Source organism: Malurus melanocephalus, unplaced genomic scaffold (assembly GCF_030028575.1).
Source record: "Malurus melanocephalus ecotype Western Australia unplaced genomic scaffold, MMel_1.1 scaffold_50, whole genome shotgun sequence".
Classification (NCBI taxonomy): Eukaryota; Metazoa; Chordata; class Aves; order Passeriformes; family Maluridae; genus Malurus; species Malurus melanocephalus.
In genome coordinates this window covers 424,097-451,827 of record NW_026623282.1, presented here as the reverse complement: position 1 = coordinate 451,827, position 27,731 = coordinate 424,097, and the positions used below count along the sequence as shown (strand labels likewise).

General features: G+C 37.1%; 1 protein-coding gene across 3 annotated transcripts in view; it reads right to left on the bottom strand.

The window, feature by feature from the left end:
- Window positions 1-27,731, bottom strand: part of KIAA0232 (KIAA0232 ortholog) — a 65,414-nt gene that overhangs the window by 12,759 nt on the left and 24,924 nt on the right. For 2 of the 3 annotated variants that reach the window (XM_057365248.1, XM_057365250.1), the window contains exons 3-6: window positions 19,419-19,556; window positions 6,449-6,515; window positions 5,068-5,149; window positions 504-3,801 (exon numbers count right to left, since the gene is read on the bottom strand). In XM_057365248.1, coding sequence (XP_057221231.1) covers window positions 504-3,801; window positions 5,068-5,149; window positions 6,449-6,515; window positions 19,419-19,556 — 3,585 coding nt within the window. Of the gene's footprint in view, window positions 1-503; window positions 3,802-5,067; window positions 5,150-6,448; window positions 6,516-19,418; window positions 19,557-19,730; window positions 19,838-27,731 lie in introns of those variants that run through there. The other variant, XM_057365251.1, reaches the window with a different exon arrangement.

Below are 27,731 nucleotides of genomic sequence, written 5' to 3'. Positions count from 1 at the left end.
AAAATTTATGCACATTTTAWCATTTTATATGTAAATCAGATAACCTAAAAACCTAAGGTAAACAGATTTTAAAGTCACATGAGTGTATACATGCATATATTTCTAAAGGTATGCAAGATGACACCAAAATACCTGAAGATGGTTAATTTTTCACAGAATCACAGAACAATTGAGGTTCAAAAGAACTCTGGAGGTCATCACGTCCAACTCTCCCTGCTCAAGCTGGGCCCAGTAGAGCAGGCTGCCCAGGACCTTGTTCAGATGTTTTTGAAATCTCCAAGGAYGGAGACTCTACAACCTTCCTGGGCAACCCGTGCCAGCACTCCGTCACCCTTAGAATAGCAAGTTTATTCTTCTATTCAGATGGAACCTCCAGTTTCTCTACAAAACTGTATTTTCTAGAGATCTATACAATCACAAACATTGAAACTGAACTGTCACATGACAAACTGCTGGTTATCAGCTGCCAGCTGCAAATTCTGTAATTTTATATATCCACATACCTCTTCATGCTCTCCTGAAGAAACAGGATTATCCTCGTACGTGGGGAAATGACACCCTGCTTTACAACTGCAAAACCTGCCAGTCTCCTCACGTGGCTCCACTATTCTGCAGTTTACTTTAGAGCTCTCCACCACTCTCCCTTCTAGAGATTCTTTCATACTGCATTCTAAACAGGGATCTTGGTTTCCTACTGGCAACATCGCGGCCGACTCTTCTTGGGAATCCAATGATGTCTGTGCACTCTTCTCCATTCCAGACTTTTTTAATCTGGGAAGGAATTTTCCAGATTCAAGCTCTGATTTTCCGTAATAATGCCCTTCTTTTTCTGCATCTTCTTCCAGAGGTTTGAGATCTGCTTGTGGATCCTCAAATACATCTACTTGAGGAGGGACTGCAATACCTCCCTCATCTTTTTCTGACTCAAATTCTGACTCGCTTCCACCACCTGGAGAAAGTTCAGATGCAGAAATTGGGCGAAAATGAGTCCTCGGAGAAATCCGTATAGCCCTGTACTGCGTTCGATCAACACCACATATCCTGGGGTGTAAAACCTCACTGTCTGAATCAGAGCACAGAATTGACTTAGGTTTAAAACTAGGGCTGAAAGATGCAATTCCTTCTGGCTCAAACGAACACTCTACATGAAGAACTTGTGAAAATGGATTGTTCAGGTCAAAGGAAGAGAATGAGTATTCAAGCCCTGGTTCTTCGACTTGAAAGTTACCACAAGCTCCCAGTAAGTCTTCATGGAAGATAAAAGAAAAACCCTTATTTAATCCGTTATCTCCGCTCTTTGATTGCTCATTCTGTTCAAATGATACAAACGGCCTCCATAATTGCCTGTGGCCAGGGGCAAAACTATTACCTGGAGTCATAAAAACATCDGTACCAGCTATTGTCACCACATCGGAAGCTGCACACTGCAGTAAGCTCCCCTTTGWGTGACCAGGTGGCACCACAGCCCATTCTCCATCACTGTTAAATGTTTTGAGCTCCCCATACACACCACCAAGTATAAATGAGTTTTCTTTATCCTGGTTAACATCCCAGGGTTTTGATGGTGTGGTATAGTCWCCACCATCTACTTTTGATAATTCATTTGAGACAAAGGCTCTCTTCTCTATGTTCTCCTTTTGACCTTCCCAAAGGTGATAYTCTGATCTYTGCACTGCTTTATTGGGTTCCTGGAGGGTTTCAACTTTTGCTTCTGTATCCAAACAGCAGCAATAGTTATTTACATCAGTTGAAAACAATTCATCTTCTATTCCTTCTATTTCTACCATCGCTGCAGAATTTCTGTCTGTCATATTTGTCCAAATATCTTTAATAACCCCTGAGCTGTAGCCATCTCCATGTGGACTGCTTTCCCTACACCCTTGTGTAGTTTCATAGTCTTTACTTTCTGCTTTTTGTTCTAGCTGAATACCACAGACAGATTCTAGCTTAGATTTCTTTTTGAAAATCAAAGTGGGCATTTCACCTAAAGTTCTAGCTTGTTGCTGGCAGGTTTCTTCTGGCAAAAAATCTAGAATTTCTTCATCTACATAATTCGAAGACACTCTAGGAACTACATAATTAATATCTTCTGCATTAAATTGTGTGGATTCTTCATATGGAATATTTAAAGTCTCATTGTCTGAACGTGTTTCTTCCGAGTGTGACCATGGACTACAGGTTCTTGTTGAAAGATTAGAACAGTGTTCATTTTCATCAAAGGCACTATTTTTGGTCCATATTAGCAATCTAGACTGTGTTTTCCCAAGAATATTAGCAGTGCTACTAGAATCTGCGTTTTCATTTCCCAAGTTGAGTGTTTCAAAAGAAAATGGTAAAACAGAGTTACTGCATTGCACTTCAAACACTGAAAAACAAGAGTTTATACCAGACCCTTCATTAATATCTGAAAAGAGCTCTTGATTGCCAGCAAGCATGTGTGAATTAAGCATTGTGCTGTCTAGGATGGGGGAGAATCTGATCGGAGAATCTCCTCCAAAACTTTCCCCATCTGCATCACCAGAACTAGAAGATGAACAGCACTCCCAAAATTGAGCTAAATTACTAAGATCTTGCAAGAACCACCCTTCAGCACCAACAGAGCTGGTCGATTCAGTCCATATTGCACTTTCCCCTTGCAACTCCATTCCATCTAACACTATGCAACATTCTGCCTCAAAATCAGTTTTTTCTTTACTCTTCTGTCGAATCATATTTAAAATCCGACTCTCCCCTTKCATCGTATCTGAGGCACCAGGATCCAACATGGATTGATCAATATCCACTTCATAGAAGTGTGTTAGTTCTGACAGATGAACATCATCTAAATATTTGTCGTCCTCTGGTTGAGAACATATTGAGGTCCCAGCGAGGTCAATATCCTCATTTAGAACTGCAGGCATTTCTACAAAATGACCATCGATGAAAGTACCTGCTGCGAGGTATGTTTTATGAATATTATTGTTGCTAATACAAAGACCATGCACTGATTCAGACAACTCTTCTACAGCCTCTGATGTTACTCCACATATATCTTCTCTGTTGCGGTACGTAGTCTCCAGCTTGCTTTTTCTGCTAAGAGGAACAAAGTACTCCGTAATCGGCTCAGTGTACCACAAGGGCTCTTCTTTATATTCCTTTTCATTCCTGCTGTCTAAATACAAATCTTTTCCATCGCTACCGCCAGCTTCTTTTCTTCCAATTTCTTTTAATGGCCTTTTACCTCTTTTGCACAGTTGTTTGATGGACCCGCTGCTGCTGCTGCTGCTGCTTCCGCTGTGGACTTTTCTATCAGCCTTTTCACCAGRTTTCACTGACAGCCTGCTCTGCCCATTACGCCCTTTTTTATTCCGAACCTCTCTTGTTTTATGTCTTACTTTAATACATTTCATTGATGCCTTGTATTCACCTTGATTACCACTAGAACTTGAGCCAGCCTCACTGGATCCAGATGACCACGAGCGGGGACGCATCTTTCCCTCAGACTTATGTCGGACTTGCTTTTTGTACAAAACAGGCTTCTCTTCAACAGTGTTGTTACTAAACTTGTTTTCCTTCTCGTTTTTACTTTTCTTCTGCTGGGTTCTTTCCTGTACAGTTGCAGATGCTTTGTTACTTCTTTCTTTAGTTACTTCACTTTCACTATTGCAGTCCTTTGGAGAAGATGTATCCGTGCTAGTCGGTGGAACGGTGGATGAAGATGAGGAGCTAGAGTAAGAGCATACTTTGGATTTATTCCATACAGTCATAATTTCCTGCAGGCAAACTGGCTTTTCAGAAAGAGGAGGAAACGCTTCATAGTACCTGAARGCAAAACAAAAGGGACATTCGGATTGTAGAGCTTCAGGTAGGCAGTAAGATTAGAATGCATTACTAAAAACACAACAAAATACTACCAGTCTAATGGCTAAAATCTAGTTTGCACTACATATGCACATGCCACTCATTGCACTACTTAAATGATATCTAAGGGAAAATGAAAATGTGCTTTGAAAGTGCTTGTATTCACATTTGTTTAGAAATACATTGCATACAAATAAAACAATTCCCTTTACAGAGACTAAATGTCACTGTAAAGAGAAGTTGTGTATGTTTACAACAGTGAAAGCCTGGCTCCAGGCTTATTATTAGATAGTGTAGCAATTCACTACATTCTTCTTAAACATTTTTGATTTAGATTATAAATGAGGAAGTCCTGAATTTCAGTTTTAAAAATTTTCATGTGAAGTGAGACATTATCTATTAAGTTCTACACAGTTTGAGCATCCACTTATTAAGAAAAAGCTCTTAAAAAAGATTAGTTTTTCAGTAGTTTAAGATCTTAACAGCTTTATGTAAGAAGTACAAGATTGAAATATTGTTTTCTGCAACATTTAAAGTACTACGTGTTTGGCAGTAGARGGATTTATACTGAATCATGTATATTTCAATGAAAACACATTAAAAATTTTTACATGTCAGTTAGGTTAAATGCACATTAGCACAATCAGTTCYYTGAAGACTATCATCCATTTAGTAACAATTCTACTAGGCTGTTGCTGTATTAAGAGATGCAGAAGCAGCTGTATCTCCAAGAGAGGTCAATGATAAAACTGCTGAGTACTTCAGTAACACTGGACTCAGGTATTTGGTAACTAGGAGACCACTTTGGTTATCAAGAGTTTAAAGGTCATAAAAGTTTGTTTGCCATTTCTGCAATAGAAGACAGCAAGTTCTGAATCCAGGAAACAGATGATTCCTGCCCTGCAAATCYATGTGTCCATTAATGCTATTTTTAAAGGTTTTTGTCTGGTTGACTTAGTCTTCTGAAAATTAAAATAAAAGTATAGTTTGAATTCTGTATATAGTCAAATGAAATCAGTCAGGACTTCAACAGAAATTAATTTAGCCCATGGTACCAAGTACTAATATTTAAACATACAAGATTAACAAAAGAAGATGGCTGGAAAAGAAATGTATTTATTAATATCCACAAAACTTCAGATTCCCTACTAAGTTAACTTCACTGTATTAAAATATGGGAGCAAAATTAGAAAAGCATCTCAGATAATAATAAAAAAAACYACATACATTTCTACTTGATCCTTTGCTGTGGGTGATAAATCAGTCTCAGGAGTCAAAGAGCCTTCMAACTTTTTGTGAATCTTCTCCTCTGTTTTGGAAGAAAATTTCAAATGCTTAACAGAAAAATTAAAAAAGCCAGAATATCTTATAACAGTATTTAACAAAAATACCAGGACGTGTAACTGTAATAATAGTAAAATTTCCGTAACACTTTAAGTAACATAAGGAAATTACAAATAACCACCAAATTATTACAATATTAAAATTTCCCACAGTTGTCCAGTCCTGCAAATCTGACCGAATACAACTGGCCAGCAGCTCCATGCAAATCCATGGCTTGCAATGCCTCACCGGGAGAATTCCTGTTGAATGTTTTTAATTGTTTCATATCCAAATCATTATCTCATTCTTTATTGCTACAGACACAAAAAGGATTTCTTAAAAAATCAACTATTTAACTGAATGTTTTTATCATTGGCCACATCTAACCTCTCATGTGCTTCACTAAAAGGACATATCCTCGCAGTAGTTGCTGTCCTTTGAGTGGATGTAAAGCCATATTTCCTGTCTGAGAAGTGACTCTGAAGATTTTCTAATTCTTTATATTAAAACTCTAAAATAAAACAAAGTGATACATACTATTTTTTTTTCCAAATAAAATGCTCAACATCACCTTGGCTCAAAAAGAAATTGTCACATCACAGCATTATGAAATACGGGGAGCCCGCTAATGATTACAGTTTAAAAACAAAAAAAAGTGAGTGAAAACAGCTAAAATCATGCTTTAAGCAGGTAAATTATTAYCTCTTATTTACAGCTACTTATATTACACGATAAGCATATTAATTTTACTCTAAGTGTCGAAGGCTGCTGCTGTGTGCCTGAATGAACATTTATGTGCCAAAGACACAATTTTACATTACTCTCCCTGCTCCACACTTGACAACATAAAGTGCCCATTATCATTCCCCTAAAGCCCAGAAATTTTATGCAATAATGGTTATCTGAATGCTTTTCACAGGAATAGCTATCACATAATTATTTTGAGGCAAAGCTACTCTTTGCAAGCACCAACACACAAAAGGAACAGAATCAARCCTACTTTATTTTCATTATTTTGGTAAGATGCTGATTTTGGAATATTTACTAAAAAAGCGGGCATAGCTGGATATGAACAGTTACAGCTTTTCATGAAGAAAACCCCTTTGTCACAATTGCTTAAATTGTTTGAATGAAATTATTCAAATGTATTTTAAAATTGCATGGCCTGTACTAAAAGCTACTGAAATAACAGCCTACTCCCCCACATCCACCCCCATCTCAGAATGTTGCACAGTTAACAGATACAATACAGAGCCTCAGAAGTTTAAACCATTTTTTTCCTCACCTTGCTTACTCTGAAGGTCTTTCAGTTTGGAGCAAAGCTCCTCCACTAATGTTTCAATCCCAGAGCTCTGCACAACAAAAATAACACATGGGAAAAAAAGAAAATATAACTTACTAAAAATAATTTTAATTTCATAGGAATATATCAATACAGTAAACATAGCAGATATATTGTTCTTTTTGCACGATAACTACATACAAAAAATCAACAAAAATTATTACTACATATAAATCCAATCCTGTAAAGACATTAATTAGAGGTCCAAATAATTCCACAAAAAATGAAGATCTGTTAATCCAGAGGTTTCAAACTACAAGTCACATTGTTGCATTACTGGATATCCAAGGCTTTGCAAATACTGTGTCACATTTACTGAATGGTATTGCAGTGGATTTAGCCAGAAGTCTCAGGATGGAAGTTCAGTCACCCACTGATGACTAAGATGCATTTCAAAAAGCTGAGCCTGATCCTTTTGGCAGCACAATTTATACCTGTGGGAAAGGGACTGTTAAAAGGATACAGAAAATGAAGGTGGAAAGGAGAACAGTAGGAAGGTGAACATGCATAGGTGGCAGAGAGGGAGAGGAAATGCTCCCACAGTACCTATATGCAAAACCCATCTCACAGTCTTGCCAGTTTACARTGCCCAGGTATTTTTTCCTTTTAAACATCATGTTGTTAGCTCTGGAGAGCAGAAGGAAATATAAGCACCTTCTTCATCTTCCCTGTATGCCCCTATTTTCCTCCTTTATTCCCGTACATAAATACTGAAATACTGAAAACAAACACACAAACTAAACAGTTCAATATATTACCCATCTAGGAAAACCCCATGCTATTTCAATGGAATAAAGGTTGAATTCCAGTCAGTGAAATACCGAACACCAACCTACAGCCTGAAATGACCATTCCTGTTGGAAGGAAAACTAGGTGAGGTGGGTACTGTGTAGATATTCTTGTTCTCATTAATTTGAYGCTYGGGAATTGTGCTTGGAGATTACACTTCACAGTTTCCATAAGGGCAAAGAGAGCTGGAATCACAGCTAAACACAGCAATCTGAAATAAGTGAGGAAGATACAAGTAGTCCCCTGCACGTCACCCTACAACTGGGAGTGGTAATGAGGGAGGACCATGCAGCTTGTTGTACTCTGTGCACAGTTTCCTCAATATCAACTCCATTGTTGGAGCTCCAGTTCCAATCATATGTGGAAAAACTTACACAAACCCCCAAGAAAATTATCTCACCTTCTGAATTTAACATGATCTTATTGTGTATATAGTTATGGGACACGTTTTCTGCCCAAAGGTAATGCCGATCAAATATCAGGTTACAGAAACGCACAGAAAAGTTTGATGTGTCACCATGGTGGTATAAACATTGCCTTTTTCCAAGATCTCAGAGTTTCACCATYTCTCCTGACTACTGTCCAGAAATTGCTGAGAAACGTGAATAYATGTTGCTAAAGCACAAGAAAATATTATGAAAAAGAGAATACTAATTTATACAGTCAGACTAGCTTGTTTAATTCACTGTCAGAAAAACACACTTGACAAATCATACACTGAAGCTATGATTTATATGCTAACTTCTAAACTTTAATTATTTGCAGCCAAGTGAGAAATAAAGCGATTTTCTATTCCTCACTGCATTGCTGCATTGAAGTGCTAAATATAAACCTTTATGCCACATACTTAACTGAGGATGACTTAGCAATATCAAACTTCAGAAGGCATCTTCAGTATCAGTAAATTTACCAGCATAAATTAAATCATTTAGCAAGAACCAAGCAGGACAGTAATATGGATGAAGCTATGTAGTTGCAATAATTTGTCACTTTATGCCTATAACACTCTTGACTCCCCCCTCCTCCYCCCAAAAGGTCAACAGAGGAGGAGCTGGCCTTGGTTTTCCTKAGCTCCCCGAACTGTCAAATCAAACAGACACCTGTAGCAAACACTCCAAGGAATACAGATTCATTTCCTTAACTTAATTATAACATCACGCCAAAAAAATGCCCCAAACCAGCAACAATATGCTTACCATTACACCGAAGAAGTGAAAACTTTTGGAATCAAATGCTTCATTTCCTCCTGTACTATGAAACTAATACTTGAGTCAGCTGACATGCCGCCTGCTGTCCTGCACAGTGCTTGAAGGAGACAGCGCTCGCTTTGAAAAAAGGGGGGTGGGACCCACTGTGCAGAACACCAGGTCTCTGGAGAACCCTTGCTCAACTTCTTATTGCAGTACTTGAAAATGTGTTGCACACTTAATGTAACGAATGTCACCCAGTTATTTCATATATGACACTGGTATTCTCAGAATATGAGATTTAGTTATTTTTTTTATTGTTTACATTATTGTGTTGCAGCTGTAACAGCCCCACAGCCAGAAAATAACATGTTCCAGGCACTGGCTTGGTTCAACAGGACACAATTAGCTAACAAAACCAGGTGATCTGCTTGAAGTACTTTGCTTATGTTCAAATTTAAAGACATACCCCATACAGTACAGATACTGGAACACCTTACAAACATTTTGAAACATKGAAGTTTCAATGCTCACTTATGATTGCTTTTGTAACTCCATCATAAWGGCTTAAATCTCAAATCTGTCCCAGATTTCTACTAACCTTTTTCTCTCATCTGAATAACAAAGGGCAGCACATAATTTTTGATTCATGTTTTTCATTTTGCATAACAATATTTACCAGAAACCAAACACATTTCATTATGTTCTACTGTTTTTAACAAATTTCTCTTTCTTTCCCCTGCTTTAACACACCGTTTCACCAAAAGTTGTTCTTTTTGGCTTTTTATCAGCTGGCTGCAGCAAGGGAAGGATTACATAAAGGATAGGTGTTATGTTACTGGCAGAGGAGTGATGATAAATTAAGATTCTGAACTCACCCAGCATGAACAAGAACAGTCAATCTGACTGCTGGAGTTACAGGACTCCAATAGCCACTGAGCACCATGAGCCTATTCAGAGCCTCATTAATGCAGTTTTGCATGATGAAGAATAAGACCAATAAAAAAACAAAACCAAAACAGCAAAGCTCACACACACACACATATATATATTTGTAAGCATGTTAGTTTTGRCTTTGAGGTTAGATTTTTTTTTCTAAACATACAAGCACATACATGCATACAATGTCAAATCATAAATCAAAGACCTTTTGAACACACTCTACTTTGGAAGTAGAGCATAAAGTCAGAGGAAGTCAGAGATGACAAGGGGTAACTCAYCAGCTTAAAGCAATCCAATTGCTTTCCTATGTACATCCACACCTCTATATAGCTGCAGAAAATGTTCCCAGTAGATACTAAATCTACAAGTGTAGTTACTTCTGAAACATTTTTATAAATTTAAAATATTCAGTTAAGCTGTGAACCATGGAAAAATATTATGTGCACCAAATTGAAATCCACAGAAACTGTTGCCTATCTTAACTGTGGGCACTGGGTTCTGTGTTTTTACAGTTTTGAGTAAGAAGCTGTGAAACATTAGCTTCTCTCATATTCTTGACAAATCACTTGAATTCTTGCTGGTGTTCATCTCTGCTAGCAGGTTACTTCTGAGTGTTGCAAACAAGCACAGTGCAGTCACCCTCCAGAAAATTTAACAAGTTTTTCCCGAATTTCCTGAATCACAAACAACACTATTATTTCACTATAGTTACAGTATGGAACTGAGAAGTGGATTGTTTAGCCAAATTTTTCATTTTCACTGAGCTTTCACACCTCTTCCCATCACCCAATAAGGATATCTAGTTATGGGTCTCACATTTCCAACAAAAAATGCCATTCAAACACAGACTTTGTCCAGCAGATYTGCACACATGCAGTAACCAAGTCTTCCAGACAAAACAAAAGAAAGCAAAATTCTGATAGTCAATACTTAGAACGAGATTTCTACATCTGATGGACCATAAATACATACACAGAAATGGAAAAATTCCATCAGATTGTACAACTCAAAGAAAATTGTTGTTTGGGGGGGGTGAGGCAAGGTTGTTTGTGGTTAGGGTTTTGGCAGGTTCAGTTTTTTTGCTTCTAGTCTAACATAAGTTAAAAGTTTCCTCCAGAAACTTTGAACTGTGCAGTGTAAATATTTACTAAATATGGCTTGTTACTTCAGGCTTGTAAGGTATGGGGAAAGGGCCTTGCTCCTGTTTAAGCTTTCTGAAAAGCAAAGCATTACACTTCCTTTTACATGAACAATTAAAATAATCATTCATTTGTTATTAGGGTTTTGAGAGCTTTCTAGCTCACACTTTCAAAACAAATCCTCCTTTCCCTTTCCCAAACACACATAATTGTTTAGGCTGGAAAGTAGCTCTGAAGATCATCTAGCCCAAACCCCTGCTGAAACAGGATAAACTAGAGAACATTGATAGTCCTTTCACAAAATGCAAGTTGAAACAATCTAGAAATTAAAGTGAATCAGTATATTCATATTTTCATTGATTTAACAGGCCACAGGGCTCTCCAGGAGATTGTACTCTGACTGTACCASGACTGTTTTCTTGGCATGTCTCCTGTCACCCAGTACAGGATTAGGTAGCTGTTCTAYATGAATCAGCTGTTAAGCCACATGAACTGAGTAATGTGATTCACTGCAACCACACATCTATTTCTATATTTTGTAGGATGATGAGAGAAAGTTAAAAGTCTAGGTTTTCAGTTTTAAAATTCTGACACAGTATAATTCATCTGATTACAAGTGCTTTCACAAGAGGTGCTCAATAAAGACTGAAAAAAGGACTAAAAAAGTATCTTGGCCCAAGACCAGCACTATGCGAATAAATGTATAAATAAATCAATCCATCAAAACAGCAGCATCCATGGGTTGTTCAATCCAGCAGAGATTGAAGGAATAAAATAAGGTTCCATCTTGCAYTATCGGGTTTTCCTCCATCATAAGGTGGATGACACTAAGAAACATTTAAGAGTATGTACTTGTACAACCTTTATGACCCTTTAGTAGTAAGAACACATTTAAATCTTTATCTGTTCACTTGAATATGTAATAACAAAGATATTGGACCAGTCAGAAAAACAGATTCTATTTATTAACTTTTCTTTTAGGGGGTCATGAATTCTTGATCCAAAGTAATCTTCAATAAATGTGTGATCTCAGAATATCTAATTTCCAAGCAAACTGACTTARTATCACAAAATCTAAGCCATTTCAAGAAATACGAGAGCAATAACTCTCCAATAAGGAAATAAAAATACTTGCTTGCAACTCTCTCAATCCTGTCTTTGGTATTAAAACAGCATTAGGAAAGGTAAATTACGTATCTAGCACATAGCTATGATCAGGCTCCTATTTCAGAGCTGTAATTCACCACTTCACACAACACCTTCTGAGAGAGAGAGAAAATAAATAAACATGTTATTTACCAATTCTAGATAAAAGAGATCATCTGCCAGCTCAAATTAACTTCAAATGAACATGCTATCCCTAAATGTAGGTTACTAGAGCAGCTAATCTGACTTCTGTTATTTAAAACTTAATTCTTTTAGCTCCCTCCCATAGCAGGCTRTACTGAAATAGAAGTTGTCCTCCCAAGAAAGGATAATTCCTCAGTAGAAACTATTCTTCCTGATTATTATTCACCACTTRTAAACAAATATGCTGACTTCAAAGCCACAATACACTTGCTATTCTTGTAAGCAGTGCTGCTGTGAGATTTCGCTTAATCACAATACTTCAGCTTGCAGATGCTAAAATGTTATCTGTATTATCAATGAAATGTGAGAAACATTTAAAGTGTGTTCCCACCAATTATGCAAAAGCTCTCTTTTCTTCATCAAGTGAAATACAGAAAGGACATCCGAATTTTTCTCAGCAGGTACTCTGCCAGATTCATTGAAATTTGCTTGTRTGTATGATAAGAATTCGTAATGGATCCCAACACAAATTTTTGATGAAAATGATTGTTGCACATGAAGGAAAATGATAATCTAATAACACTGCTCTGTGATGGAACACCAGGCATTATCCAGGAGAGTTCTGTAACCAGCTCTTCTGGCATTTTCCTGGCCACGCATGTGTGTCTGGAAGACTGCTGCTCCTCCCACCAAGAAACGCACACGCCAACTTCCCTTCTGTCCTAGGCTTAGCAGAGAAGCTGCTGCAAGGACAGAACTGCYTTGCCCCAGTTTGCTCCCACTCTCATTAGAAATACATGCAAGGTGAAATGATTTTCAATCACACTGAACACCTACTTTCAGCCTCCAAGGCAGCCATTTATACTATGGGAAATACTTAACACTATGAAGCAACTTTTGTGTACACTAAGCTCCCACAAAGAATTTCTCCAGTTTAATAAGTACCTTTTCTATATTGAGAAGAGGAATACAAAAATTAGAATAATTAAAACTTTTGTCAGCTTCCATTAATATTACAAACAGTGAAGTAGCTTCAGTAACATGACAAATCAGRTATGTTGTACTATGAATACCTATTTAATGCCAAAGTCATAAAGAAAAAGGAATTGATTTATTGTAAATAATTTATTCTGTGATGGTTATGTTGGCAAGACAAATGACTTCCATTTCCTATATGTTATCTGAAGTTATTTTTAAAATTCTTTCCTAAATAATGCTGTGTGTTCTAGAAACAGCTAGTGCATCCCTTTCCACAACAACAGCTGGATACAACCCAAAAGAAAGATAATATTCACTGAATTTGTGAAGTGTTATGGCATTTTCTGATAAAAGATTTAACAATCATCCTCAGACACACAGAAATGCTTACTATTGAGCTAGTCAGGATACATGCTTCAAGAACCATTAAAACTGTTTTGGAACCTTAACTTCACATTTTTGCTTCAATAAATTCAAACTTTTCAACATGCAGTTCACCTTTCTGAACTGTTAAGATGGCTTTCACACAACTTGCTTCCTTCTTGTGCTGTCCTATATTTTTACATTAACACTCTCGCTCATGTCTTCTAGTTGTACAAAGATGTGTAATTTAAATTACTTTAAAAACCACCAAATATTTGCAACCTGATTCCCTGGTAYCCCAGCATAGTGGTCAGTGTGTATTACCTAATTAATACTGGCTTACATTAGCGAAGCAGGGAACAGCAGGAATAACTCAGCGATTAAAATGAATTCCAAATCATCTAGCTAACATGCCATTCTACTTAAGATGAAAAGAAACAAAGTTCCTGTGCTACAAACTCCAAGTCCTTTTTCCTCAGTTTTTGCCTATCACTATTGCAAAGTGCAAGGCAGAGTATGCAACAGTGCCATGGCCTAACTGGCATACAGATACCATATTCTTTGGAGACAGCAACAGTTGGCCAGAGTAACCCATCAATAAAAACATGCTCCATGTGCAAAAAGATGTGCAACCAACTGAAATTTTGCCTGATTAGGAAAATATTTCTTCTAAAAAGGCTTATGTGCAGAACTGTTCTGTGTGAATGCCCCACTCCTGCAAATGTTCAAGGCCAGGGCTCTGAGCAAACTGGTCTAGTGGGAGGTGTCCTTTCCCATGACAGGAGGTTGAAATGACATGATCTTTAAGGTTCATTCCAACCCAAACYATTCTAGGATTCTATGATTTTAAGAAAGTTTGACAGTTCTGCACTTCGAGTAAGAAAAATGACAAACGCTAAGAAAATTTCAACAAAATCTTATTTTAGACACATCTCAAGTTTGTGCTGAAAGCGAGGCACATTTGGGAATAAAATTACCATTTAAAATTTTTAACAAAACTGTTCACTAGAGCCCCACTTGTTCCTCTGTGTGCTCCCACACAACAACACAAGTATCAGAAGAGTAATATTTCCCCTTCATAACTCAAAGTAGGCAAAGCCAATGCTCTGTGCTGTTAGCATGCCCACAACTGGTTACATGTAAAAGAAATTACTGTTACRATGTTTCACTGATTATGTTTCCATGTTACCCCAAAGCAGTAATTTCGTACTGGAAGGKACTGCATGTTCTTGTCAAATATAATAGAGCAGTTCTCTTTCAAAATTCATCATGGAATCTATCAACCAAGACTAGCTCTTGCTTTAACACGTTGTACARTTTCATGTGGCAGTTAGCAGATTTTGACAATTTGTGTGGTTCARAATGGACCTCATGGCCTGAACCCCATTACGGCACGCCTTGGGAAATCAGCAGCATTAGACACTGGGAATATCTYGGGGTGTGCTGTAGAACAGCTTAATTAAAGTGGCCACCTACAGTGGAGAAGATAAGAGTCTTGGAGCACTGGTTCCATCAGTGCAGAAAGTAAGATGAATAGGAATTTATCTTTGCTTATTCTTAAAAAGTCCTCACACATTTCAGCAGACGGACACACCAATTGCTTTAACCGAAACTCTGGCACCATCYTGGGGTGCAGTTTCACGTGTCACACTGCAAGTGTTCCATGAATTAACTGCACTCCATAGGAACTGCAACAGCACAGCTGGAGTCCTGCTCGCTCTATTGAGCAATGCAAGTTTTAGCAGAAAACTAGTCAGGTGAAAGCTAATTAAGCTTGGATTTATGACCAATGGACAGGCATATTAGTATTTTTAATATTATTACTAGGAAATACTAGACTTGAAAAGTATTACTTGTATCAGTCTCCGTAAGTAACCTCTAATTCCAACCTTGCTCGCAGTAACCACCTTGTAAAAGGTAACATGCATGAGTTTCTAAACTCTTAATTATTTAATAAATTTCTGAGCCTCACAGATACTGCTTTGTGTCTTTTTACTAACAGTGACAAGTAATGACAAGTTTCGTTATTCAGATACAAAATAATTTAGATTTTCAGGATTAAGAGGTTTAAAAAAAGGAAAAAAAAAATCTCAAACTGCACAAACAAAAAAAAATCTCAAACTGCACAAACAAAAAAAATCTCAAATTGCACAAACAAACTGATCTGTGCTTCAGATAGGAATTACAAACAACAACAACAAACCTAACCATAAAGTTACTTAATGTTGACAGATCAGCCATTTTTACTTAAARTCTGAGGCAGCAATTTCAGAATAAAATTTATTATTTTCATCAAAGGATTTTAATATAAATATTTCCCAGTACCAAATATATTTTTTTTACCCAACATTCCATTAGAATTTATATACCTATTTGACCAGCTAATTGCAAATCAATATTTTAAAATTTCTTCCACACTTCAGCAGAGTAAAAATTAGGATAAAATCTCTACTCAAGGTCAATATTAACAAGTTTTTTAAAAATTGAGMAATTCTTCAGCACGTATTTAAACTGCTATTTATTCAAGTGTTTCAGAAAAAATAAACTTTAGAACTCCAGTAAGAATAGCAATTGATTGCTACATTAAAGTACTTGTCTTAAAAGTTCTCACCATCATTCAGTCTCCATTTTCTGCCAAGTTGCAATGTACTTATATTTCCTCTGCTCCTAACTGCATCAAGAGCATCTGCAGCCGAAGACTCATTTACACGAATACAGACAATTTGAGACACCAAAATGCTTGCCACACAAAAAATACTGTCCTCAGAACGTACATACATTAACAACTTGCATTCTTACATATACCAGATGGTATCTGTCAAAATCAGGCCTCCTCTCACAAAAGCACTTAGTCCACAACAGCCTCTGCCATTGCTAAGACACAGCAAGGCAGAGCAGCTTCTCTGATTTGTCATTCCCCATAATGTAGGAAATGTTTTGGAAATTAACACCAAACTGCTGGCTTCTTGAAGTYAAATGTTTGTTTTCAGCACCACGAAATTAAAACTAGAACCTTGGATTTTGGTCTCAGATTAGTGTTTTACAGCATTACTCTTTTTAGTAAGAGAGGAAAAACTGAATTCAAGCAAAACTAAGCTACCAAACAAAGTACACCCTAAGAATGAATACTGTGGAAATGAAAATCCACAAGAAGTGAATTAAAAATACTTGTTTCAACCACTAAACGAAAGTATGACAGAACAGTATTTAMTGCTATCAAGCCAATTTTCATATAATCTATTTTATGACTTCCTCTCCCCATCAAACACCTTTCTGAAGCAATCATCCAATTTAAAGGCTTTTGATTACTGGTAGAGGGAGAAGGCAGACTATCTGCCATTTCTCAACACATTACTGGTTTAAGTAATTGAATGCAAAAATCAAAATTACATTACCCGGATCTCTGTAATTTCCTGTAGGAGTTAGAAAAGTTACTATTGACCCTTATTACTTTTTCATCCTCTGCACACTTTTCTCTCTAAAACAGATCAGGCTGCAAAATCCTAAAATTTTCATTGAATTGTCACCCTGATTTGGGGTCTTTTGTGTGTGTTTGTGTGTCCCTACATATGCACATGTATATTTACTCTSTCTACAGACACACACAGGGTGAACACTATAATCATTTTACTTAGATACAATTTTATTTAAATRTATTTAAATTAAATACACCAGGACTTTTTCCCAATTACCCCCAAAAAAGGGGCTCAAACTTGCTTGCTTTGCTCCAATACTARGGTTGAAAGAAGAGGTAGGCTGGAAGAGCAAGTATTCCATATCCATGTGAGCATACTGGCATTTGTGTATCCACCTATTTTGGAAAAGGGACCACAGAAGGGCAGCAAAACAAGCTCTATAACTGCCCATGTGGACTATTTATCAGACCACTTGCAAAAAGAGAACATCCTAATGAACACATCTGCCTCATTTGACAACAAAAAACACCTCTACAGGTAAATGTTTTTCAGATGATTCAGAAAACTRTTAAAAAAATTCAAGTGGCACTGGGAAAAAAAGTGTTTATTTGTATCTCAACAATTTATATAAACACTCCTGACACATAACTGATCTTCAATTTCAACTACAGTTCACAGAGTATTTTTATCTTTTCACAGAGACAAAACCATGAACATTGCATGAAACAGCTTGAATGTCTCAGCAGAAATAGTATTTTAACATTATCTTTCACAGTCCAAAATCTACTGATTATTCCCATCATATCAGCACGCAAACTTAAATACGAAAATCTAACAACATAATAAATGTATTTGAAAAAGAGAAATAAAAGATATCTTATAAGTTACTTTAAAGAATTACTAGCATTAAAGCAGGATTACCCTTCCCTTTAGAGGAAAAAAATAAAACAAGTCTGTATTTCTTTCATGTAATGCATGTGTTAAACTACCTACAAAGCAGCTTTAAGTAACAACTTTTTTTAAAAAGGTTTAAAGGTTCAATTCTGTGTTTGGAAATGCATTATAAAAATTATGACCTGCAATTTCATTAATGACAACAAATGTGCAAGCTTAATTGTCTGAGCAGGGAACAGAAGTCAAAATTAGCTCTGAACTAATTCAACTCTACAGATTGCAGATTATAGGTTAATGTTGAACACTAAAAATCTGACAAGGTGACAGGGGTCAAGGGTGAAGTTACTTTTCAACCTTTCAGGTCTCATGTATTTTAATTCTTTCAAAACTGTAGTTCAACAGTTTCTTCCCTTCTTCTCCTGTTTTAGGTTATTAATAAATTCACCTCTTTCCTTTTGCTCTGCAACCAGATTTCCCTATATAATGTAAATTTAGCTCTAAGTGATAATCCTTGATTTTCAGCTATGTGGAGATGCATCAAGAGAGTAATTTCTAAAGCTAAAAATCAATCATCAGTATTCCTGTAGTCTACATATGAGACCTACATTTTATTGTTCATAAAATGCATATACAAAGACAAACATACCCTCAAGAAAGACATTACTTCTTGCAATTATTTTCTCCATATTTATTTCATATTTAAATTAACTTCTATGGTAGTTAGAGTGCTGACCTCAATACTCTGTAACTATGAGAGAGGAGTAAATTACCAACAAAATTGTACTTTGCATCACTTTGTTAGGATAATAAGTAATGGGAGAATGGGAGTTCAGAAATCTCCCAGTTAGTCAATTAGCAATTGTAACTGAACAAACACTCAAGTTGTTTCACAAACAGAGAGCCAGAACATTATGGTAATGCTGCAGAAGGTGGTGGGAATAACCACCAAATCATCCCCACTTCCTTGATTATTTCTCCACAACCTTGCTTGCACAAGTGTCTGTGCCACAAAGCTGACCAGGAAACCTCTCAGGGTTAACATTTCCTCCACCCCAACCAGGTTAATGTCAGGAAACTGATTCACTTTTCCAAACCAGTTCTCCACATAACCACCCAAATGCTTGTGCAAGCGCAAGCGATGACTAGGAAGGTGTGTGGAGTGATAACGCAAGCAGGCTGCATAGGTGGGGTAGTTTCTTCCTACTGCAGTGAMAGACCAGAGTATTTGCAGTTCTGTCACCTAAAAAACTCATTTCTGCTGTCTGAAAAAAATCTCCCTGGAGAGCTACAGGAAAGTTTTTTCTTTTTAAACATTGCTTTCAACTGCCTCTCCCTTTGTCCACTTTTCTGCTCAGCTATATGGTATCTCCTGCCTCTGCTATCTTCCTTCACCTCTCCTCACCTTCTCCRGTCAGTGCACTTCAACTCCACTTCCACTCAACCATGTAATCAGGAAAGTGAACATTTGCTACTATATATAGGTTTTTATTTAGGAACTCTGGATTACACATATAGYGTAAGATAGCTTTCTGCCCAAATATTCCAGTCCTGTCTATTCACACACAACACAAATATACAATTTTTAGAATTACCTTTATGCAATATTTGTGGTAATTTCAACTCAAACTTTGCATTCAACTCAAACTCAGTGCATTGCAACAGTCCCTAACAAGAACAGGCAAGGATTTACAGAAAGGRAAGTGTGACACTACATAGTACAGAATCTCAGGTGAAATCATTCTACCCTACAGAGATTTCATRATTTCCTAAAGAAAAATGAAGAATTCTTGGAGAACATTTAGCAAGTCAGCAATTTAAGAAGGCACAAATTAAAAGATAAGCATCACAAGCTAAATATATCTAGCACAAAGAAAGACATAAAGCCTTAAGAATCTATTAAATCGTCCAAACTTACTTCATCAGAAGCAGAGCGAAGACACTGGACAGCAGCCTGTTTTTTCATTTCCTCTAGTGTTAGATCAGAGCACTTTTTCTTACTCTTTCCCCATTTCTTGTAAGCTCCCTTTTCCCAGCCCAGGAAGATGTCATTCTCCTAAAATAAAAATAAATAAAACCACATTTAAAAATGTATCAATATCTCAGTACTATAGCAGAACTGGACTACAAACAACATACTGCTCAAAACAAAACCAACCCCTTTATATTTGCTAAAAACTACTTTCTGCCAAATTAAAGATTAGTTTGATTACATAAAACTTGCACTTACTATTCAGAAAAGGACATGCATTTTTCACTGGACATGGAGGCAACTCACACTTCACTGCAATATTTTCCAATTGCAAAGCATATCCACAAAGGCAATTTTATGGCCAACTTATGGTTCAATGTATTACTGTAATTTATACAAAATATGTTAGAGAGTTTCACTGATCTCTGAAATAATAAGAATGAAAAGCAAGTAGTTCTGAGTTAAGATCAAACCTGAGAGAAAGTTAAAAAAGCCAAAAGAAGAAAATGCAATATTAGATCCTGAAAACTTCAACTCAGTCTTACAAAGTACATGATTATGGCTAGAGATAGTAGTACCTATCATAAAATAAACCTGAGTTTCAGAAGAAAATTCAGGTATCTGAGGAGGGAGGGTGAGTGGGTGGGGTTGGTTTCTCATACATGTAAGAACAGTGAAGAAAAATAAACTAAAAGTGGAATACTATTGTATTACATGCACTAATCTGAAGATATATAGTATCCCTTCTATAAGACTAGTTAGAATTCACAAAATTTATTAGCAGACTTGCTTGTTCTTCACTGTCTGTTTACATATATATATATACATTATCTCCCATATGCATCTCACGAAATAAACATTTTAGCTATCAGTAAAATAGTCTTTAACATCTTATAATTTATGCTTGTCTACAATAATTTTATTCAGAGAGATCCAAAACACCTTTTCAGCCTACCTGTTTCAATCCTTTCAACATATGTTAGTGCTTCCAGAGAAAAGCAGACTAAGGCTTACCCTCATTTAAAAGAACTCCTAATTCCCCACTGTTTCAAAACAAAGTAAAAGCAAGTTGTCAGTGAAAATAATTGTCCCTGTACAATTAAAGAACAAGATGGGGAAAAAAGAGGGCTGAGAGAGACCAATCATCTTCAGAAGCAGCCACCACAGGGCTGCCACTTCTGACTTCACATGTCAGAGTCCTTCGTGAAGGAGCAGAGCAGTTTGCTGGATTTACTTCTTAGTCTTATTTAAGCACGAAAACTGGAGAATTGCATTTAGTGCAGAAAGATCAAAAAGCTACCAGCCACCCTGTTTTTCCTAGTACTTCTGCAAGTTGTCAGTGATTCATTTAAAACAAAAAATTTGAACAGGCTATTGTACTGTTATTAGAAGGACTAATAAAAAGAAATAATAGAAAAAAATAAGAAAAAATTATCAGAAAATAGATTTAAGAGACTGTGCATAACTACAACTCATTTTAAATTTCTGTCTTTTCCAAAACTGCAGTTCATGTACTTCTTTATACCAATGAGGCTGCAGAACACTCTAACTCTTCCCAATGTTCATGAGAAAGCAAACAAACTGATGAGACTCCCTATCCCCTACCAAACCCCATCCAGCTCATTCACCTTGGCACAACCGAAATATAAAAAATATAGACCCATTTGTGTGGGTGAAAATCCAGGTACACCAGCAAATTTGCGCCGGGTTAATTTCATTTACTCTGGTTTTAAGCAGAAAGTTCATTAACACCACATCTGCAGTAGGAAAATATTCCCAAAATGCTGTGTATTACTGTTTTCTCTATACTAACAAAGCTGGTACATTATAGCTTTACCAACTATCTGTCAGCAGAGCAGCAAGATTTTTCACACTCACAGAAATCAATAAAGCATTTCATTCAGTTCTGCACACGTGTAATCTGAAAGATATCTTGACACTTGTCTACTAACTTAGACAGTTTTCAACTTTCAAAAACTGAAAAACCTCTTTTAACAGATATCAGGTTTTTTTTTTAATGAGGGAAGGGAGGCTAAATAGAATTCTCTCTCAGGYCCCCACCCCAGAGCTGTGGTATCATGATCTCATTCCCCCTTCCAGACTGAGTTGTTTGAGCATTCTGGAACCGTGGCTCATCTTCCAGACACAGCAACTGAGGACAAAGCTCCAATAGAATYTCTGTTTACTTTCTACTTCTTTATACAATACACACAGAAAATTTTTCTGGACACATGGGTTTCAGTCACACCTGGCTTCCAAGTTTAAAATTTGGTTTTGGATTTTTTTCCGAGAGAAACTCATAAATTTGATAGCCTCAGATTTTACAAAACTAGCAAACACCATGGATTATGGCTATWCCATGTAAAATTTTGCAGTTTAAAATCCTCATCTAAACCACARTATTTATCAGCTAAATTCGCATTTGATATAGTCTGTTACCAAGGATCTTGCACCTCCTGCACACCAACACCATACCCTTAAAACACTACAGAACAGCGAAGAAAAAAATCCTTAGGCATAATTCCTGTGTCAGAATCATTCTGGATAAAATTTAAAAAAAATTAAAACCCCAACGTTACAGTAAAATGTCTGAGAAACAAGAAAATGTAGTACACCCGGGAGAGCAAGTCTGTAGAACAGTGAGACACAGAGTGATCTTCTTTTACTATGACTAAACTGACCAAAAAAAAAAAAAAAAAAAAAAAAAAAAAAAAAAAAAAAAAAAAAGAGAAGAAGGAAGAAAGACAGACAATCCAGTAGTTCCAAATGGTTGACATCAGTTAAATTGGTCTTTTAATTTTTTTTTCCCCTCTCTTTTTCTCTCTGTCTTCATTGGTCTGGAGCACATGAGTAGKTTGACTCCTTAGACTGAAAAGTATAAAGTCCACAATAAACAGGAAAGAAAGCAKTTCAGCAAAATGTTCTGTATGCATGAAGACAAGTAAACTACTTCCTCTACCTGGACAGAATAACAAGGACTTCTGATCTCTTCACTTACTAGATGCCTTCATTYACCTTGTCTCCTAACAGAATTAGAGATCTAGATAGGATAACGCTCATTTTAATGCAAGAGCTCTATACTGGTCACTGAACATTTCACAAAAGTCATGCCACTCCAAGCTTATAGATTTAAAGTGTGGATACACTCAGAAGAAAAACTAAATTCTGGCTTACAGATTTCTAATATTTAAACCAGATTACCACTACCTAAATTTTTAAGAGGTGACCATCCAATATTAAACAGATATCAACAGAAAGCTGATGACATCTAGATACTGAAAAAACCCAAGTTTGAATATCTAAACTGCTATTTAAATATTTACTCTTCAGAGTCCTACTATCCCCTACCTACTACATAACTAGATAAATTCATTAGAAATGTTTAATTGTGAAGACACTGAAATTGCAAAGTTTCATGACAAGAATAACTTAACTATAAATATGGGTAAAAAAACATGGTTGAAGTATCTGTATTCTTCACACTAATGGTGCCTCAAGTATTTTGAGTACTTAATTCAATTTAATTAAGATACAGGCAAATTTTAGTAATATTTTGAAATGGTTTATTCTGTTCAACTATGCAAAAGACTACAAAAAACTACCACTACACTACCAAAAAATTGGAGAAGCAAAAAACCCAAAAAGCAAGTTTGGTAGTCATTGTCCTTTCATTTGCTTTGTAGAGAAATATCTACTATCCGTAAGAAAACAAATGTGACACCTTGTGATAAGACTGAAATAAAAACATTATGAAGCTCATAGCCCACATAAATGGCAACATTAGAAAAGGAAAGTTAACCTGTTTTTAAAAAAGGGGAAAAAAAAAAAAAAGGAAGAATCAGGGAACTACAGACCAGTTGGAGTCACTTCTGTGCCTGGCAAGATCATGGCACGGATCCTCCTGGAAACTGTACTAAAGCAAACAGAAAATAAACAGATGACTGGTAACACCCAACATGGCTTCACTGGGGCAAATCATGCCTGACAAATTTGGTGACCTTCTATGACAGGATTTCAGCTTTGGTGGGTAAGAGAGCAAATAATGTCAACTACCTGAACCTATGCAAAGCTTGTGACACTATCCTTGCCTCTAAAAATATGTGGATTTGACAGATGGACCACTCAGTCGATAAGGAATTGGTTGCATGGTTGCACTTAGAGTTGTGGTCAATGGCTTGATGTCCAAGTGAACACCAGCGACAAGTGTTTTTTCTCTGGGTCTGTATTTGTACTGACAACACCTTTGTCARTGTCAATTTAACACCCTTGKCAGTGACATGGATTGTGGGATCAASKGCTCCTTCAGCAAATCTGTCAAGGACACAAAACTGCATGATGAGATTGACCCGCTGGAGGGAAGGGATGCCATCCAGAGGAACCRTGACAGGCTTGAGACATGGGCCTGTGGGAACTTCATGAAGATCAACAAAGCCAAGTGCAAGGTGCTCCACCCAAGTTGGGGCAATTCCAAACAAAAATCCAAGCTGGGCAGAGAAAGGATCAAAGGAAGCCTCAAGGAAAAATACTTAGGACTGCTGGCTAACAAGAAGTTGAACATGAGCTGGCAATGTGCACTCACAGCCCAGAAGGACAATTGTGGYCTGGGTTAGATCCAAAGCAGTGTGGCCAGCAGGCCAAGGAAGATGATTCTGGCCCTCYGACCCCTCTCATGAGACCCACTCATAGCGCTGCGTCCCAGGTCTGTCCCCAACATGAGAGGGACATGGACCTATAGAAGAGAGTCCAGAGAAGAGCCACAAGAAGGCTGGAGCATGTCTGCTATGAAGAGAGATGTGATTGTGCAGTCTAGAGAAGAGAAGGCTCCAGGCAAACCTTCCTGCACCTTCCAGCACCTGAAGGGCCTACAGGAGAGCTGGGGRGGGACTTTTCACAAGAGCATGTAGTGACAGCACAAGGGACAATGTTTTTAAACTAAAGGAGGGCTGGTTTAGATCAGATGTTAGAAAGAAATTCTTTACTCTGAGGGTTTTAAGACACTGGAAAGGTTGCCCACAGAACTWGTGGCTGTCCCTTCCCTGGAGGTGTTCAAGGCCAGGCTGGATGGGGCTCTGAGCAATCTGGTCGAGTGGAAGAAATCTGTGCCCATGGCAGTGGAGCTAGGAACTAGATGGTCTTTAATGTCCCTTCCAAACCAAACCCTTCAACGATTCCATGAGAAATGATATCTGAAATGGAATAGGTCCTCACTGCCTCTAAGAGGATTTCACAATTGACAATTTCAGGGAAACTGCAACAGATCCCAAACGTATTTCACCTTTAAGATTATTCAACAAGCAGAATATATATCTTGAGTGATCTTGCCCGAAAAAATGCTTCCACTAAACTGAGATTCAGCAAAAACTCTCAGAGATTGCTTAAAACCACAGCCATGGATACYTTTTCATAATGTAATTTATTGTAATTACTAAGAAAGGTTTGATGGGCCAGAATCGGCTTAGACATTCCTTACAGGCTGCCTCAGACTGAGACAAAGCTGAAGATATAACATATAGGTGAGACAGTTCAGAAGAAAACACAGTAACAGTGGCTGAAACTCAGCTAATATGCCCCAAATGAAATGCATCAAGAGGTTCAGCAGACAAAGAGTACATTTCAGACAGCAGCATAAGTTTTCTCAATGGCATAAAAACACTGCTCCCACAGAACAGAGAGGACTGAAAAACTCTCTTTAATGTTAGATAATTACTCCAAATCCAGGCATTAGCAGGGAAAGAATTCATCTTACACTTCAAGTGAAAAAGCAGGGAACCATTAGCCATTACAGTCACCTCTTTTCCAGCCACCATAACAAGAACATTATAACCTTGTGGAGCTGGACAGTGACAGAACAGYTGATAATGTATCAGATCACAACACACACAGCTACTACCTCAAGGTCCTCAGGGTATTCAGGACTGATGGCAGGCACAGAAGAAATGTATCTATCAAAACTAATCAATCCAAGTATAAAATCCTGTCATCTGAGTTTTCATCAATTATAAACTTTTGCTCATAATCCCACCAATTTGAAAGGGCAGTCTTATGTGATGTTCACTAATTAGAAGTCACTTCTAGGCTAAAACTAAGCAGAAGAAATTTGTCACGCCCACTCCAAAGAATGAGAGAACATGCAAATGCTGCATCTGTTGAAATCTTATGTTTGTTGAGCAGGCTGCCTTTAGACTTTTCCCATTAAAGTAAAAGCAGAAAAGAAGAAAATTTAGCAGGGCTATAGCTACAGYTATAAAGACATCATTTTACTTACAGGTCTGACTTACACTGCGGAAAAGAAAGCCAGGAACTCAACAGAAGCTGTCACTRTRGAGTCAAGGTATCTGAAAGGGGCATGCCATGACTGGAGCAGTTATTTCATARCATTTTTGATTGCTTTCTTGGATTTAGAAATAAAGCTGTATGGGAAACATCACAGACCACTGCAATCATCTGATTTCAGAGAATATAGGCAGTGTACACCTGTGCTCAGAGAAATGTGGCAAGTGTGCTGTCATGCAATGGTCTATCCCCAAAGAACACCGAGGAAGTACCTGTTATCCCCAGAATTCCAAAGAGTACAATTTTATCAGCACAGAGATGGCTGCAAATAAATCCTGACTTTTAGGAGGAGTCACCAACCTGGCACTTGAGCTTCCATCTCTGCTTTGYTTTACATAAGCCTTTGTGAGAATACATCAGTAGTCACAACAATAAAAAAGCAAYGAGCAGTTCAACTTGATCACTCACACCAACACAAACACAGCAGAGAGCTTGGAAATAAAAGTTTCTCAGATAACCACAGTCCTTGAGAACTAATGCTTTTCTTTTGCACTACTACATGAGATGAAGCTGACTATCCTGGAACCCATACAATTTGCACAAATACAATGCCCCTGAGAGCCTGCTGCTGAGCTCCAATCCCTGCCACCACAATTCCCACCCCTAAAACGGAATGGAGAATATAAACATATAATCCATGACACTCCAAACCTGTCCCACGTTTAACTGGCACCAGAGAAATACACAACAGATCAGTTATCGCATAATTAACAAGACAAGACAATTGCAACCAAAAAACAATAAATGAGTTTCCTGAGCCACGTGCTTTTATAGTAAAGACATTTCAGACATCTTCCATTGTTAACTGAAGAGGAATCCATATCTCTCCAATTTTTCTTGAAAAAATAATATTGTATACAAAAAAATTACTTCCCAAAATTTGAATTATATAGTCCTCAGCAAAAGTCCACCATTTCTAGAAAGGGATGGAGGGCAGCACCACAGCTAGGTTTTCCTCYATGAACTTATAAAATTAGTTATCTGAGTTTTTAGAAAATAGTTTAACTTTTGTATTAATAAGCTTTATGGGCATATTAATTTCAAAATATAGTACAATTTCCTAAATATAATCTATTGTTCCTTTCTTCAGTTTACATGTTTACGTGTGAGAAAAAGAGGGGGGTTATTCCCAATGCTGCAAATATACACATTTGAGTAATCTAAGGATTTCAAATTAGTCATAYGACAAAGTACAGCTAAAAGTCTTGGTCTCAACAGCTCCCCTTCCTACCTATTCTTTTTTTCAGACATTGATTTCCACAACTTGAATTTTACATACTTAGTTGGGGTAATGACTAAAAAACTATGGTCAGAAAATTTTTAAAATTGTTCCTACAGGACTGTTATACAGCCTAATAAGCAGTAACATAAATGCAAACTAAACTGAAAATACTTTGTATTCAAGAAATTTATAACTACATGTTGTTGGTGAACTTTGAAATTYACTGACTCTTGTGTCACATCACAGAATATTTGCCTAATGTAGTTGAACACACTCTGCATATTATAATGTGCTATGAAAAAATGTGATTGAGTGACTCAAAGGTATTTCTTAGGGRTGATAAAAGAACAGGTGGGGTTATTCCAGAAACAGCACTGTAATTTTTGTCAAATAGGCATACCAGTCACATTAACATGTAGCACAGGGTCAGTGAAGTACAGAGGACCAAATCCTCATTTCTCCTATGTTTAGGTTATGGATGAGACATAAGAAAACCACAAGACACATACAAAACATCCTCCCAAAATATGCACAAGAAAAACTAATAKCTATTACTAGCATATAAATCCAGACATCAGGTCCCTCTACTGGGTTAATATGGGATGGCAAGAGAACAAACATCCCACATTCCATTGATTCTGGGAACCTACCAAGTGCAGTCAGCAAAGTGTGCAAGTTGCACACCAAAGTGTCCTGTGCTGTTA